The sequence below is a fragment of the Limanda limanda genome, chromosome 6 (assembly GCF_963576545.1).
Source record: "Limanda limanda chromosome 6, fLimLim1.1, whole genome shotgun sequence".
Taxonomy (NCBI): Eukaryota; Metazoa; Chordata; class Actinopteri; order Pleuronectiformes; family Pleuronectidae; genus Limanda; species Limanda limanda.
Window position 1 is genome coordinate 24,585,880 of NC_083641.1, and position 17,572 is coordinate 24,603,451.

The 17,572-nt window shown below is 43.0% G+C and overlaps 1 protein-coding gene across 1 annotated transcript; it reads left to right on the plus strand.

Moving 5' to 3' along the window:
- The first annotated feature begins 966 nt into the window (after window positions 1-966).
- On the plus strand, window positions 967-16,799 carry urb1 (URB1 ribosome biogenesis homolog). The gene is made up of 39 exons (XM_061073189.1): window positions 967-1,093; window positions 1,920-2,059; window positions 2,149-2,300; window positions 2,847-2,976; window positions 3,081-3,177; window positions 3,267-3,352; window positions 3,437-3,562; window positions 3,665-3,786; window positions 3,878-4,073; window positions 4,794-4,931; window positions 5,043-5,207; window positions 5,305-5,437; window positions 5,542-5,652; window positions 5,757-5,869; window positions 5,964-6,083; window positions 6,601-6,717; window positions 6,807-6,945; window positions 7,045-7,203; window positions 7,342-7,541; window positions 7,632-7,850; window positions 7,937-8,125; window positions 8,256-9,093; window positions 9,202-9,406; window positions 9,475-9,666; window positions 9,738-9,800; window positions 9,882-10,069; window positions 10,161-10,271; window positions 10,349-10,412; window positions 10,850-11,018; window positions 11,225-11,327; window positions 11,426-11,586; window positions 12,210-12,321; window positions 12,454-12,560; window positions 12,999-13,142; window positions 13,360-13,469; window positions 13,566-13,772; window positions 13,912-14,156; window positions 14,879-15,457; window positions 16,541-16,799. Exons 1-39 carry the CDS (start codon window positions 967-969, stop codon window positions 16,717-16,719), a joined length of 6,756 nt encoding a protein of 2,251 aa, XP_060929172.1. The 3' UTR covers window positions 16,720-16,799.
- The last annotated feature ends 773 nt before the right edge of the window (window positions 16,800-17,572 follow it).

A 17,572-nucleotide genomic window follows, 5' to 3' on the forward strand; every position in this document is an offset into this window, starting at 1 on the left:
ATTACACTGTGATGTTTCGCTCATGATCTGGCGGCCTCGGGAGTGAAGTCAGTGAAAGAAGTTGAAAATTCTGATCTGCCAGTTTTTGCTTCCTCAGATGAAAGATTCAAACTTAGCTCCTTTATCCAAAGGCTGCTGAGAGCTGATGGGAACTTGGAATCTTATTTATTTATTTAATTTTTCCTGTTTTTTGCAGGTGAGGCCTTTGCAGTTTCCCTCCAAAAAGTGACTTCCTGATTTACTCCCTGATTTCACAAAGGATGTGATAAATGGACCAGATGCTACTGGACCAGGTGCTGTGCAGCCATCTCTCCACAGGGAGGCGCCTCCAATTAGAAAGTGTTAAAAGGAAAGATTGGAGACTTTCTGTCTTTGATGCTATTTTTACAATATTTATTATCCATTTAATACTCACTCCTATTTGTGGAATTCAATGGCTAATGTGCAATGCTTTCAATTGTATATATTCTGTTTAAATTTCTATTATATTTCCATTTTATACTCCCTTGCTCTTATATTGCATGTTTTCTTATTTATCTCTATTTTTTGACTACATACTAAATGTCCCCATAGTGGTATGAAGAAATAATCATTTGATCTTTTCTTAGCATCAGTAATTGATGATATGTTGAAGTATTTAATGTAGGATGAATATGAAAAGAAAGGTGCATTGAACTTAGTTTCTCATTATAATGACTTGCAGAATCTTTATTTATTTTTGCATCACAGTGGCGGAAGTGGGTTTCCACTGAGGATGGAGCAGGAACCACAAGTTTCTCTTAAAGGGAATAAGACATTGAAGAATGCGGAACCGAAGTTCAGAAGATACAAGTTTCCGCCCGGACGACATTTCCGTCACGCAGCTCTCTGTTTACACCGCAACGTGGGTCATTCTGACAGAAGTTTCGCGGCAGATGAGTGAAGATCAAATATAAAGCCTTCATATTGTTTCCCCATCTGGTAAAAATGGGTCTAAAGCGTCAAAGTGAAGATTCTCCGGAGTCGAACCCTCCGGCGAAGAAGGAGAAAGTCCCGGAGTTTAACGGGACTGGGTTTAAAGCCATGCTAAAGGAAGCGACCACAGCTAAGAAGGGTGAGTGGATGTCAACATGGTGTTTTAATGTGTTTGAGTCCCATCCCTCCTTCATGCATGTTTCCACCTCCATGTTTCCACCTCCATGTTTCCACCTCCATGTTTCTACCTCCATGCTTCTATCTTCATGTTTCTACCTCCATGTTTCCACCTCCATGTGTCCACCTCCATGTTTCCACCTCCATGTTTCCACCTCCATGTGTCCACCTTCATGTGTCCACCTCCATGTTTCCACCTCCATGTTTCCACTTCCATACTTCTACCTCCATGTTCCATCTCCATGTTTCTATCTTCATGTTTCTACCTCCATGTTTCCATCTCCATGTTTCTACCTCCATGTGTCTACCTCCATGTGTCTACCTCCATGTTTCCACTTCCATACTTCTACCTCCATGTTCCATCTCCATGTTTCTATCTTCATGTTTCTACCTCCATGTTTCCATCTCCATGTTTCTACCTCCATACTTCTACCATGTTTCCACCTCCATGTGTCTACCTCCATGTGTCCACCTTCATGTGTCCACCTCCATGTTTCTACCTTCATGTGTCCACCTCCATGTTTCCACCTCCATGTTTCTACCTTCATGTGTCCACCTCCATGTTTCTATCTACATGTTTCTACCTCCATGTTTCTACCTCCATGTGTCCACCTCCATGTTTCTACCTCCATACTTCTACCTCCATGTTCCATCTCCATGTTTCTATCTTCATGTTTCTACCTCCATGTTTCTACCTCCATACTTCTACCTCCATGTGTCTACCTCCATGTTTCTACCTCCATGTGTCCACCTCCATGTGTTTACCTCCATGTGTCCTCCTCCTGCAGGACTGGAGACGTTCATCTCCATCGCCAAGAGGCTTCCGTCCTCTGAGCTGTACGATGTGGTGGAAGGTTACATCAAGATCTCCATGGAGTGTGCAGAGATCTTCAAGCTGCTGGAGGGAGAGAAGCACGAGGAGGCAGAGGTAAACTGAAGTGCTGCTGAGTGGGAGACTGTCTGATTTGTTTTTTTGGGGGGGTAGAAATGAATGTCTGATCCTGTGGTTGTGTCCAGTTGATGCTGATCTTCGAGAGTCTGGAGATGATCCTGCTGAGGACAGCCAGCGACCTGTCCCACTTCAACATGGTCGGCAGCGCCATCGTGAAAAAGACAGTTTCCAGCCACATGAAGCTCGTGCAGGGATCTCTGCACTCAGCCAATCACAGGTTGGTTTGAAGACATCCTTACAGCAGGGGCGGATATAGGAACTTTAGAGGGGCCACAATTTACACAGAGGGGCCAATTAAATGTCCAAGATCCATGCACAATTCCTGATTCAGAGAGGTACACGTTAGAGTAATTCCTTTTCTACTATTAGCTCTTAGAACTTGAGCATTGAATATATTTTCTAAATTGTTTGACAGGCTCTCTTCAGGGGCCGATCACATTTCACCCGGGGCCCATGTTCAAGATTCAAGATTTTTATTATCAAATGCACAACAATAACATTAAGCAGTCGCTGGCAATAAAATGCTTGAGTCACAGGCTCTCTTCTAGCAATGCTCAAGTAATTACAACTAAAAAAAATTAAATAGAAATAGTATAAAATAGAATATCAAAATTTTAAATAGAAAATAAAATATATATATCTAAATATATATATATATACAGCTGAAGAGAAAAATAGAACAACAATAGTGCAATTGTATGTCCCCTTGGCCTACAGGTATTTTACTGTCCAGCTGATGTTGTGTTGTGTCCCCTGTGCACAGGTTTGTCCGTCACTGCCTCAGCCTCCTGTCCGCTCTGGTGTCTCAAGGCCCAGAAGCTGCCAGAGAAGTCTTCAGTCACATTCACATCAGCAAAGCTCTGTCTGGACTGGCAAAGAGACGGGACAAGAAGGTGCTGTCATTGTTTTTGTATCACAGTTGTGCGGTTTCTTTATTTTTCTATGCATACACACGCCAGATATGTTCCTACACAAACGTTTCTCTGCTCATTTCCAGGGAAGACCTGATGTCCGCATGGCTTATATCCAGTTTGTTCTCTCCTTTCTGGTGTCTGGAGATAATGTATTAGTTGGACAGATATTAGATCTCAAAGGTAATTATGATTTAAATATTGATTTGTCATCAACACGACAAACAAACAAACCTCCAGTGCGCTGATGATATTCTGATTTGCTGTGTCAGAGCTCCTGCCAGAGATCCTGAGTACGGGCCTGAAGGAGGACAGGATGTCCCTCGTGGATCTGATCCTGTCCACACTGAAGACCAGAGTAAGTGTGCAGCAATCTTTACATTTACAACTCTAGTAAATACAGATCTGATGATTATATTCATTGTTGTTTCTCATTCTGCAGGTTTTACAGAACAAGATGTTAAGTAAAACACAGAAAGTGCGTTTTTTCACTGCCGCTGTTTTGGCGAACATCGCTTCTCTGTACAAGTGGAACGGGATTGTTGATGCGACCACTGATGATACCAAAGTAAGATGCTTGCTTTATGGTCTTGAGTTCATTGAAATGAAGGCTCTGTCAAATTTTTAACTTGTGGGTCTACCTATTATTTACTTTTCGAAGGTGGTGGAGAGCTCGGAGCATGCTGGGAAATCTGTCATCCGGGATCTGGCTCACACTTTCCTCGTTGACCTGTGTTGCTCTCGTAAACATGGAATCACCTTTCATGACGCCAGCTTTGGCACCGCTGGCAGGTAAGTGAACTGTAGGATGTTGAGTTAACCTCATCCTCCTCTGAGAACTCCTCTTGTTGATGCTGGATTTTCTTTTTCTCTTTCTTTCCAGAGCTGGTAACATTGTATTACTTCAGTTCCTGGTCGGGCTGAAGCAGGCGACAGAAGATGAACTGGTGGCTGAACTGGTAGTGAACATACTCAAAGCCAGTCCTGATATTCTGGCCAGATACTTCAAGGAGACTCAGTATTCCTACGCACCCCGTCTCAAAAGTGCTTGGCAGGACAATGTAAAGCTGCTGAAAAAGGTAATTTTTACACAGGCCAAGGACTTTGGTCTGCGGGATTACACAAAAACGACTTAAATGGATTTTCTCAAAACTTGGTGAAAGCATTGGACATCAGCAATGAATGAACCTTTTACATTTTGGCGTCGACCCAGGAATTCTTTCTTCACTTTCTCTTACAGATTTCCCAGAGAATCATTTTTGGGTCTCTGTGAAAAAAACTGGTGTATTCTGGGCACTGATTTAACTGATTTTTTTTTAAAACAATATATTTATTGAGTTTTACATATAAGAAACATACATTCAAACATTTATAAACATACAAATGTTTCTGAACACCCCCAACCCACAATCAAACACTCAGGGTAAAGAAAAAGAGGCAGAAATCAAATAACTTAATTTAAGATTAAATAAAATAATAAAAAATACATATATAAAAATATAAGAATAGATATAACTGATTTAAATGTAGTTTAATTGTATGCGTTAGGATTTTCCAGCTGTTGTATGTCAACAAATAAGGCTAAAAACCTGCTATTCTACCAATGTGTAGATTGAATAACGTAGTGTGGCCGTAGCTTTATGGCTTGATTGAATAGAAGGGGACTCGTGGGCCTTGGGCAGATAAATGCACTAAACTGTGTGTTTCTATTATTAATCTTGAGACATCTGTGATAGAAAAAACCGTGTTGGCTCATTTTAAAAAAGACAGTAATGCTCCTCTTTTCATTTTCCTGTCAGATCTACCAGGCCCAGCCGGAGCTCTCCACAGTCTTTCAAACCTCTGAGCTCTTCCCTCTCCCTCGCCTTCTCTCCATGATGATGGTGGTCTCTCTTCCTCCCGTCTGCAACAAGGCCTTCTTCACACAGGGCCTCAGTGTAAGTGACTGAGCCTCATCGAATGAATCCTTTAGCACAGTCAACAATGGAAAGAAAAAAAGTTCAAAATGTACAGTAACCTTGAAGTTGTTTCCCTCTTGTGTTTGACAGTTTAACAACACGGGAGTGCAGCTCACAACTCTGTCCATGACGAACTTCTTCTTGAAAAGAGCCAGTAAGAACATTGAGTACCTGATGGAGGGGCACAGCTCGGATGTTTACACTGCTGACATGATGGTGGACCTGGTGGAGCAGTACAGGGAGACACTCAGCAAGGTAAGCTCGGGGAAAGTGCCGTCATTAAACACACGACACATCATAATGATGCTTCATTCAACATCTCACTGTCTGTACTTCTTGTGCTCTGCTCCAGATTTTGCCTGATATGACGAGCATCGTTGCAAAGTGGCAGTCGCTCAGCAAGAAGGAAAAGACGGAGGGGGAAGACAAAAAGACCAAAACAGAGGGGACCTCTGAAAAGACAGATAATAAAAAGGAAGAACCTGGTAAATAACATTTTCAGTGCATGAATATTGTTTATTGCAATGAGTCTCGTTAAACAAAGGAGTTTGACGGACTTGTGTATTTTATGTTGCAGTTGCAGAGACAGCTGAGGTCATCATGCTCAAGGCTCTGATCCTTCAGGTCATTTGTCTTTACCAGAGAGTGGTGCCACATCTGGTCAACCAGTGCAAATTTGACTTCAGCAAACTCTTTAAAGGTGACGTTATAGTTTTTTTTCCTGTGGAGAGGATATAACTTTGAATATTGTCCTGATCTTTAGCAATAGGCTTTAAATCTGAATTATTGTCCTTACCCCACTAGGCATTGTGTCAGAGAAAGGAATGAGACAAGAAGTCCCTCCAGTGCTGCAGTATCAGATACTGCAGTTGGCCCTTGATCTCCCTGCAAGCAAGTTCTCCTGGTTCCGGATACAGGTAAAGTCCTTTTATATAATTTATTGTTGTTTCGGAGGTTTGCTTTGTAATCAATGTTGTTTATAATGTGATCTCCATGTTGTTGTATTTTCAGGATGCTGCAGATGCTGAATCCCCGTCTGCCGAGAAGTCGGTGCTGTATCTGCTTCTCCAGATGTTTGTCAGCAGCAGCAGCAGCCACCTGAAGACCTCCACACGCATGCTGGTTCTCAAAGTGAGACACATTTCCTCTTCGTCTCTGCATTTGCTCTCAGTTTGCACAAAAGTTGACAAATTTAACTTTTAACTTTAATTTCAACTTCAAATTTACCAACATGACTTGATTATTAATATTTACCCCAATTTAGAGTGGAATTTCTCAAAATTAAAGGAAAGCAAGAACTAAAATACACTTTTTAAATACATCACCACAGTTTAAGGTACTAATAATTTCATCTGAGGTCACAGCATCGTTTCTAGAGAACATGTGAACCATTCCAAAACTATTCTGGAGGATGTTTCAATCCCTACATTTAAGAAGATAACTTTGTCCTAAAGCAAAATAAAACTGCTGTGAAACTGCATATTTATGAAGATGATAAAGTGAGAGCAGCTTAGGACATTTTATCTATGTTAATATTTAACTGTCCAAGTTTCACACTTGACTTTGACAGATTCTTCCCAACAGTATTGCTGAAACACAGCTTCAGGGATCATGAACAGCTGTTCTCTATTTCCTGCCTCGTATTCAGGTGTTAAAGGACAGTGGCGTGTTCGAGTACAACTGGACTGAGCTCAATCTCTGGCTCGATCAGCTGACCAGAGTCGAGCCACAGCACCAAGAGACCGTCATCCTGTTCTTGGAGAGGGTGAGATTGTTTAAATCAACTTAATATGAAATGTTGAATCATAACACCGTACTTATGATTGATCCTAAACTCCTGTTCTCTCACTCCAGGTGCTGGTGAAACTTGTGTGCAGCTCCTACACTTACACAGATAAGGTTGCCAGTCTGGTGCAGGAGGCAGCTTACCTGCAGGCGAACCTGAGTAACCAGGAGGGGGACGCTGCCAGTATCCCCATCTCTCACATCGACGGTGAGAATTTAAATATGAACTCTAATCAAACCTGATTTTCCTCTAACGATAAGCTTCGTCTCTGGAAAGTGATTTTTATTACCTGACCATGTTTTGCAGATGTCTTGGACATGCTTGATGTCATTATGGAGGGAAATGACGGTGAGATGGAGGAGTTTGGTCCGTCTCTGAGTGAAGACCTCATTATTCAAACCTTCCCCTTCAGTGTGGTGGTACCTGCTGCCCTGGAGGCCCGGAACAAACTGCCAGAAAACAAAGGTAAACCATCGATTTGAACAAGTAGCTGTGAATTGAAAGGTGGAGAGTGGAGCAACTTGTTTTGGAGCAGAAATGGTAAAAGATGTTTTTTTTGTCAATGCACACCTCAATTTTCTTTTACATCTTTTCTTCCCTCAGGTGTTGTACATGAGTACCTGTCCGCTGTGCTCACTGACGTGCTGCACTGTCAGAGAGAGCCGCTGCCCCTCTGCCTGGCTCTGCTGCAGTATGACAAAGAGCTCGTAGCCTCCAACCCGTCGGCTTCTCCGCATCGTGCCGTCATACACCTTCATCAGTATTACTCCAAGTGGCTGCCACAGCAGAGCCAGGAGGACCTGGTCAGTTTATACTAACACCAACACAGTTTCACTGAAGGAGAGATGTCATTTATTTGAGTGGAAAAATAATATTTCTCTCTTGTTCTGCAGTTCAAGTCTTCTGAAGGCCTTTCAGAGGAATCACCCACTTCCAGTTCATACACTGCACTGATGAAAGCAGCGTATAGCCAGGGACCGAGCACTCTGCTTGAAGAAACGTTCAGTAAGAACGTGGAAGAAACTCTAGCCCTCATGTCAATGGATGAGTTCCAAGTAGCAATAAAGCAGATCCTACTCTACATCAAATCAACAGTGGAAAACTTTGGCACGGTAAGAGAGAGCACAAGACAAGGTCGCCTTTCAATGCATTTCCAAGTTTAAAAATATCCACAGCACATCGTGTTTTTTCGACGCAGTTCTCCAAAGACACGGGCGCTGCCCTTTTGACGACCTTGATGGGACAACTCCAGGGTTTGGTGATGAAGCTCCAAGGCTTTGAGGAGAACATGGAAACAGAGCCAGCAGCAGCGGAGAACCTCCAAGAAGGATCAGAGCTTTTCCTGGAACTCAACCAGTCGCCCGCAGTAGAAGCCAAGAAAGAGCAGGTTAGACAAAGTTCAGCTTTTGTTCTTGACTTTATGTGAAATCAGTTCTGCCGGCAGCATGACTAATATCATTACATTCATTTATATTTTTAGATTAAGTACATCTAATATGGCCTCCTCTCCTTTTTAGATACTTGTTTCGGTTCTTGGCTCGATCTTCAAGCACCCGTGTTTGGAGCAGTGGTTTCTGGCTCTGGAGTCTTCTGCTTTGCCTCCAAACACTCTGAACCCTGTCCGACTGAAGCATCTGTGTGCTCATCTGACCGATAACACTCTGGCCCTGCTTAAGACCAGCGCCCCCGTTCTTCGTGATCTGAACCAACTGGAGCTCCTACACGGCTACATGGGGGCGGTAGAGAGATCTGTTCTCAAGGAGTTAACTGAGAAGGGCTCTCAGGCTGCCAAGAAACAGTCCCGATGTTTCCAGGCCCTCCTGTCTCTGCACAGCCACATGGAGCCCTGTAATCTGAGGGAGGTGGTGTACAAGCTGCTGCTCCTCCCTCAGGAGAGCCTCATCTCTCCTGGCAGCAAGGGCACACCAGCCAAGCTGAGTGTCTACGGTCATGCAGCACTGCAGATCCTCACAGAGAGTAAATCCAACCCCACCCAGGACAACAGCATCTTCCTGACACAGGCGCACCTGCACGGCCTGAGCACGCTGCTGCTGTCCTGCTCCAGTCCTGCGCTGGAAGAGTTCCTGCATCAGGCTGTGTCCAGCGAGCCCGGCAGTGCCCGACTCATCCACACTGACGTGCTGCTGCACTGTCTCCAGCAGCCGGCCTCAGACACTCAGGCCATCAGCGCTCTGCTGCTGCAGAACTCCTCCACCCACCGCCTCTGCTTCGAGGTGTGGTGCTTAGAGCCTGCAAACATGAAGAAGCTATCAGATCAGTCCGAAACATTCCTTCCTCTGATCAGTACCTACCTACAGGTGGCAAGTAGGGAGGACCCGGCCAGACCCAAAGATGGTTTGTACTAAATCAAGTTCTCCATTGTCCTAAAGCATAAAGCAACAGGGTTTAGTCGATCTTATCTTGTACATTAATTAAAACATGCACATTTTTGTGTTTTTATAGTGCAAAAAGAAGTTTTAAATTCCCTAAAGAAAGAACTGCTCCCCAAATTGGCCCAGTGCATTCTGGGAAACCTGACAGAAGATTCTGGTGCCCAGTTTGTTGAAGCTCTCGCCAGTTTGATCAAACTCTCTGCAAACACCCAAGACATCGGGGATTTGATGAAGGACCTTCCCAATGCTCTTCAGAAAGTGGACAGTTTTGAAAGGTAATAATCAGCTCTTAATACAAAGTCAATTATCACTGTGACAAGTTATTAACTGTTTTCTCTCCCAGGTGGCAGCTTGTAGACGTTATCACCGAGAAACTGGCCGATTTCCCAGAAGAACTAGAAACCTGGAGGAAGTCTGTCACAACTGCTGCCGTCAAGTGTCTCACCGGCTCCTATAGTCACTGTAAAGATCAGGCTGCTTCTCCGTCAGAGCAGGAGCAGAACATCCTGGAGCGGCTGCAGAGACTCCTAGTGGGTGAACTCTCCTCGCACATGCTTTTCATTTTCTGGCTTCATTTCATGCATTTCATTAATGAGTCTTCTTCACGCAGACTTCAGCCGAAGACATCACTGCAGCTGAATGGAACAGTTTTGTCAAGAATGGACTGAAGTAAGATTTATGTCGGAGTCTGTTTTCGCTGTTTGATTCAAAGCGGCTCAAAAGTTTATCAGAAATATTCTTCCTCCCTAGATATCGTTACAGAGATCATCACTTCCTGGACACTTTGAGCGGCCTGTTGAAAGTGATGTATGGCGACAGTGAAGTTCTGAAGGATCTGATTCCTTTGTCGACCCTTCACATGATGACCAGCAGCCATTCTCTCTTCCTGCCCACCATGCTCGACTCGGATGAAGAGCCCAGCAGAGGTCAAGCCAAAGGTAGCGTACATAAAAATAGATTTCGTTACAAACATGAAGCTCTGATCCTCAACCGCTGATTATACACATGTTCATTTTGTTGTAATTTCAGAAGCGTTAGTGTCTTTTCTTCTCTGTCTGGTGAGGAAATGCCCAACAGTCTGCAACAGCAGTCACTTTGTTTTATTACTGGGAGCATATGGAGCCACGCTGAATACTTCAGGTCAAACAGGAAATCATAAGACTTTCTAGGTTTTTGGGTTTGTTTTTTGTTTCTCACATTTTGATTTGTTGGTGCAGATCAGAAGCTGTTACTGCTTCTTCAGGAATACGAAAGAAACCAAGTCAGTCTGCTGAAGTTTCAGTAAGTCACATTCATTCTTTTTAATGTTGCACTCAAAACAGCTGCGGTATCAAGGTCTTCCCAATACATTTGTTTGACCAATCACAAGTCGATTATGACGTTTCACCGCATTTTGCATCAAAATAACGAATAAAAACCAAACTTAGCTGAAAAAATTAACACTTGAAAAAACATCAGTGTGAGAAAAACAATCAAATGACAGGAACTTTCTTTTATATACAATATTTCCTGTGTACTTTTTGGTTCACGTCCCATCTGCTAACATGGAGAATGTTGGGATTATGACCTTTACTGCAGCCAGCCACCAGGGGGTGATCAAATCATTTGACTTGTGGCGCTGTTGTGCCAGTGATCTTTTTATACAGTCTATATGTTTGCACACGTTCAACAAGTGCGCTTATTTAATGCAAACACTCACCCTGACTTTTCGGCTGCAGGTCCTTCCTGTGGGGCTCAGCAGCTGTGGAGCATCACAAGACCAGGACGAGTCTGGGAGCGTCTCTGTGGAAACAGGCGAGCTCCGACGACCTGTTGGCTCTGCTGAAACCTGAAGGGATGCTCCAAACTATCGCACAATTTCCACAGCGGCGAAGACTCATCCTACAGGTTGATATCTGAACTCGTATTTATTTTCCTGCACCATATTTGTAGAAGGACTTACTGTATTTGGAGAAACCAAATTATACAACAGTGTTGTTATTTTCAAATGTTGTTCTTATCTGTTTGGCCAGATACCATTAGTAGTAAGTGAGACAGTGGTTTTGTTATTGGGATGATTTGACCTAATACTTGTTTTTCCTCCCTTTTTATAGGAAGGCAGTGAGCTGCTGACCAACACTAACACAGTGAAGGACCTTGGGAACGTGTATGATCCCTGTTTCCTTCTGCCTCTCTTCAGTACCATACTTCAGCCAGGTGAGGATATTTTACCTCTGTAGTCATTACTCCTGCTCCTCATCAGTGTGGGTCATTAAGGTTTACGTGTGTTGTATTCTTTATCTTCTCTCTGACAGAATGTGTGATTGACTGCCTCAAGTTTGTGTCCAGCCACGCTCTGGGATTTACAGTAATGTGTCTGAGTAGCTACGACCCGAAGGTGCGAGCAGCAGCGTACCACGTGCTGAGCTGCTTCTACCAACACCTGGAGGGCGCCAGGTTCAGGGAGAAGGGACAGGTAAAGTCACAGGGAGGTGGGGTGTGAATAAGGCCCCGGTCATTAGTGGTATCAACATCTGTCTTGAAAAGATTGAAAAACAAGTGGACAGCACAAAGTACGTGTGTCCACACCTGATATTAGAATCTTGTGATCAATGTGTGTGAAGGAGGGAGAGATGGGGGAGCAGAGCTTACTCATTTGAATGTGGTAGTGAGTGTTATTGTAGTCACAAATAACTCAATGTATGGGAAACAGTGAGAAGTGTAAAAATACTTTGGTTTCATTATGAAACTGTCATGTAAGAGGATGTAAGCTTCACTGTGGCCTAGTATGCAAATCAAATCCCTATTTGTCCTATAGGATTTAACCATCAGTACAAAGTGCAACATCCTCAGTCTGTAGGGTGAGAAAACATTTCCAACTAAACCCTTACAACAGAAGGAATCATCGTAGAAGCCTCAAAGAGAGCCAGATGTGTGGGATCCCTCTCTCAGGACACAAGTGTTGCAGTGAACCTCAATGTGTATTTGGTGAATTCACACCTCTCTCAGGCTAATGTTTTAATACCAGGTCTGAATGAGGTGTATGTGAGAGCAATTGCCTCCAGAATCGTTGACGTTGTTTTGTTTTTGGTCAAACAGCTTCTGTACCTGATGGACACGGTGAAGAACGGGGTTCATAATCCGAATCAAAGACTTCCCTTTGTCATGACCACGTTCGTCACGAGAGGAGCTCAGCAGATGCTGAAACCTGGTGTGTATCCATGAGAACTTGAGCTTCTCCCTGTGTCATTTGACTCCTGATATTTCATTAAGAATGTTTGTTAAAGATGTAGTTAAATATTCTACCACTGCTGACTTTCCCTTGTTGTTTCTGTTTCTCCAGAGGACCACATGTACATGGTTTTAAACCGATTCCTCCTGTCCCATCAGAGTTTGGACTTCAGAAGAGTCCCAGAGTTCTTCAAGCTATTTTATGGTTGTGACTTAGAGGTAATGTAGAAAACTGCCCAAATAACATTTATTCTTTATTTTTCTTGTTCTGTGAAGTCCAGGGAATGAGATCTGTAAGAATAAAAGATTATTAAAAAACAGGATCAAGGAAAACCAAAGTAAAACCAGCTCAAATGAGGCCTCCTATTAAAAGACTACCAGTTTCAGTACATTGTAAATCGGGTTGTCATCACGCAGCATGAAAACTCCCAGATACAGAAACTGCTACGCTTTAAAACCACAACACAAAATGCAGCACTATGGCCTTAACATCACGATGGATGAATTTGACCCTGACCAAATGAAGGACTGGGAAAATAAACTCTCAGTGCATCAACAACTTTCAACCTTCAACAGTTTGTTTGCTCAGCTCAGACTGATCGTATCTGTTTCTGTGAAGGAGTGTTCGATTTCCGTCTTGTTTTTTTTGTCCCGCAGCACAAGATGGAACGCGAGTGGATTCTGAGCGTGCTGGAGGAAGGGATAAGTGATGGACACTGCTACGAATTGTGCGAGCAACAAGGCATCTTCAGGAGCATTTTAGGCTTCAGCAGCAGTCCCCTGTGTGATGATCAGTCACAGGTACACACTGAGGGACTCACAATCATACAACACACTGATAATGAAATTGGGAAAGATAATAAAGTTGTAAACTCAGGAGAAAGGCATGAAAAGAATAAGGAAATATTGACAAATCAAGCAGGAAAACTAATGAGGGGAAGGTGCCTGACGCTCTGAAATACACGTCATAAGGATTAAATAAGTGTTGTTGTTATTTTTGCATGAATCTCTCCATTAGGCTCAGATTATCAGGGTGCTGTGCCAGGCTGCCCGTGTGAACAAAGCAGCTTATAACCTCACAAAGAGCTGTGGACTTCTGACCTGGATGACACAGTTGGTTGAAAAAAGGTAAGGTCCCGTCTTCATTTTGACATTATCAGTCGTAACATTACCATAATCTCTTCATATTCTCTGCATCAAGTCTGTTCTTATCGTTCCCCTCAGGAATCGAGACCTGCGTCTGCTCAGTGCCGTCGTAGATCTGCTCCACGTGCTGTGGTTTACAAACCTGGGGCAGAAGGAGAAGCAGGTGGATGCAGCTGAAGCCTCCGTGTCTGCAGAGGGGAAACCTCCGAGCTCAGTGAAGTGTCTCCCTCTTCCTTTCGTCTGTGAGTTCCTGTGTGCGACGTTGGCCGTCAGCAGACACCACAGGTAAAGCCCCCAAAACTGTCAGGGACATTTAAAAGTACAATGAACGTAATTTAAGTTTAATTTTCAGGCAGTTGTTATCAGACATTGTTGACGTTATACATAGTAAATCTTGACTGTTTGTTTGACCTCCTCCTGTCAGGTTAGCGGGTCTGAAGGCTGCCGAGCTCAGCATGTATCTGGAGACCCTGTCCTCCATCCTGAAGCATCGTGGCACGGCTCTCAATGTCAACAAAGAGGCCGAGCGACTCTCCATGCTCCCGCAGCCTCTCTCCTGTGCCGAGGTCCTCGTGCTGCTCCTCTGCTGGGCCACGCTGTCCGGCAACAAGGAACTCTCTGCCCAAATACAAGTCCTGTCTGAAAAGCACAAAGTGAAGGCTTTGCTGGGTGAGTGGTTCAAACCCAGAAGCCGTAATGGTTGTCTTTCAATGTCAGGGGTGGACAAAGTACTGCAATCACTGAATGGAAAAAAGAAAGGATGACCAAAAAGCTGACATTTATTCCCACAATGATTAATATATTCGGGCCTGTAATAAAGCCAAGCCCATGTTATTCAGGTTTTCCCTCCTCAAGATCATACTGCAACAACGCCAGCTCAGGTCTGGGATCTTAAAAAGTCTAATTTTATCATCTGAATCAGAACCTACGAACACACAGGTCTGAATAATATTTCAAACATTCATGAGAAAAGACAGGAAAGTCCATGGGAAAGAAATTGCTTATTCCCTACTAGGCTACTTCACCGTATCTTCAATTACTGGAAGACCTGAGTAATCCTGGGACTCAGATATTCTTTCATATTTGTCGTACTTGACAAGCGTCTTAAATTTAATTCATTATATCCTTAAAGGTTTTAAATTTAATATGCTGAAATCTACAGCAGCCCTGCGTTAAGTGCTCCAGGGCGTCTGCTCCCTCGCTAACCCCAGAGAGAACAAATGGAAATGAAGCTTCAAAAGTATCAAGCTGTTATTTGTTGTCATTACTTGCCAAACTTTTTCTACAATTACAATCTGGCGAATTTAGAGCTTTGTCCTGTGTCACAGTATCTAAATCATTCCACGTGTCTTTGATGGAATAATCAAACTTTTGTTCATCTTCCTCTTCAGGGATGGGGAGAGATAAGGCCAGAGGTAAAGGCTCCTTTTCCCAGGCCCGCACACAGAAGGAGACCCCGGCCGAAGACACTGAAACTGAGAATCCAGGAGAGAGTCCCCTAACGGCTTGTAGACTCAGCCTCAGCAGTATCCTCCTTCACTGGGAGCCCGTGTTTCCTCCCTCTGAGCCGCAGCAGGTTCAGCCAGGAGACAAACTGGATCCCAGTCAGCTGGCCAGGGATGCTGCACACCTGCTCACCAAGTGGTCCCTGAGGTGCTTGGTGGAGGCCTCGTATGATGAGAACAGAACAAAGAGCTTCCTGCGCTGGGTTGAAACGGCTGTGATAAAACACAGGGAGATTTTGGATGTCATGCTGCTCGATCCCGGCTTGAAAGCTGACCTGCTGCGACTCTACCACCGGGCCTTTGAAGCTCATTGTGACTCCAGCGTTTTGGCAAGAGTGGAAACCTTCCAGCGATTTACCAACATTATGATTTGCTTACTTGAGGCCCAGGGCGGCCTTCCAGATCTGCACCAGGCAGTCGTCTCCGCCTGCCGGCCAGAGGCCACTCAAGATTCGGCTAGATGTGGTAAGAGCTTGCCAAACAATACTATACAAGTTTACCAAATTACTTCCACTGCATATAACTAAAGGATCTGTGTTGTGTTGTCATTCGGGATCACAGAGATGTACCGAGCAGGATTACCCAACTTTTTAACAAAGGAGTATGGAAAATTCAACTTGAGGGGCGTTACTTTTGGTGAAATTGAGGAGAAGATTGAGCTATACTTAGATCTACTAAACAAGTGAAATGCCTTTTCTAAACACGTCTGTTTGGAATGGGCTGCTTGCTTGGACTGTGGTGAGGCTGGTTACAGCTTTCTTCCTCAAACAGTTAAAGTGTCCAGCAGTAATTCAGCTGCCGCAAGTTAAGACCAACAAAACCCTTAAGCTTCACCACAGCTGCTGCATAAAGAGCTGTTCACTGGTTTATTTAAGTGAAGCTTGACTCGGTACACAGAACCAAACTGGAAAATCAGTTGCCATTGACGTTGTCATGAAGCTGCTGTTGTCGTGATCGAAAACGAAACTTCCGAGTCCCAATCACCGCTGCTACAGAACACTGGTTATTATTTACTTTGTCAAATTAAGCAGTGGACTGTGAAACTGATAAAAAATTAAAAACATAGTATTTAATGGGAACGACAATACAAGTTGCAAAACATACACATTTTTCAGATCAGTCAATTTTGCTTAGTCAAATTTCTACAAACTGGCTAAATTATTTAGCGCCGTGTGTATCACATTTGCAATATTAAGCATCATTGAAAAAGCCAAAGAACAAAATCATGAAGACGCCTCAAAAGCTGTAGAATAAGACTAAGAATCAGGAATGGAGGAGAAACTTGATTTAGACTAATTCATGTGAGATTCATAGACAATATGTCGACTAGATTAGAATAATATAGAGACTTGTTTCATGTTTTTGGATTATTGAACCATTTGACTCAAACTAACCAAACTATAAAAAAAATATATATATATATATTCACCTTTTCTCTGTCACAATAATGACACACTCATAATAACACTGACGTCTCCCTCAGCAAAGTGACTCCTGTATAATTATTGTCATGTAACTAAATGAAGCCTCTTGTCTTCTCCTCTCCAGACGCAGGGCTGCATCTGCTGTCGTTGTACATTCATGAGCTGTGGAGCGGAGCCTCATCAGCTGAGCTCTTCCTGTCTCATGTCGGTTTGGTGACCAAGTGTAAGAGAGGGAAAGGATCCAAGGAAGCACAACCAGCCGTCAGAGCCATCTGTGAAGACATCATCAGCTGGAGGAGATAAACACAACTGCGTTCTTTTAAAGACGGCTAATTCAAATAATGTGTGTACTCTTCCTTTTTTTTTTTTACTGTAAAAAATATTTGCATAAAACCCTCTGTTATCAGATGATTTACAAATGTCATAAAAATGTGTTTTTAACAAATGGTCCTTGTGTTTCATAATGTTTATAAGCTGTACATAAAGGTTGAGTTGAGTCCATTCAAGAAGAAGATAGTGAAGCTGATAACAATGAATAGATCTTATTGTCCTTTTAAAATAAAGGGATCACATGAGTCGTGAACACAGGCTGATGCTTAAAGCACAGGATCATTTTTTATTAAATGTAAAGGAAGCCTTGCAATGTGTGTAGATATTCAGAGAAATTTAAAGAATTGACAATAATTGTTCTCTTCCAGTTTCAAAACCTTTAATCTGAACATAATGTGAAATTATGTTCACAAACCTCAATTTTTAAGCTTTTCGCTCATATCCATAAAAATGGCTTTCATTCAGCCTCAGCTCATGCGGATGATATTCTGCGTCTTCTTCTGACTCTGGATCTTTGACTCCTGCTGTAGGAAGTGTTTAAAAGTCAAGATGTGTTGCTCTGTTCATCAGATTTGTATTCTACAGTATATATGTGTTAGAATTATACATTTTAACATTTTAATATGATGATGAAATGTGATGCATCACACTTACATTGTTATGTTTCCAGTGCTAGACATAAAATTCAAACAGAGAAAGAGGAGTCCCACAAAAGCCGCCAGTAATACCCAAACAATGATCACAATCGAGTCTGAAAGGGAAAAGGACAATTACAGTTACATTCCTGCAACACAAGAAGAGAAATGCCAAAATCATATAAAACATG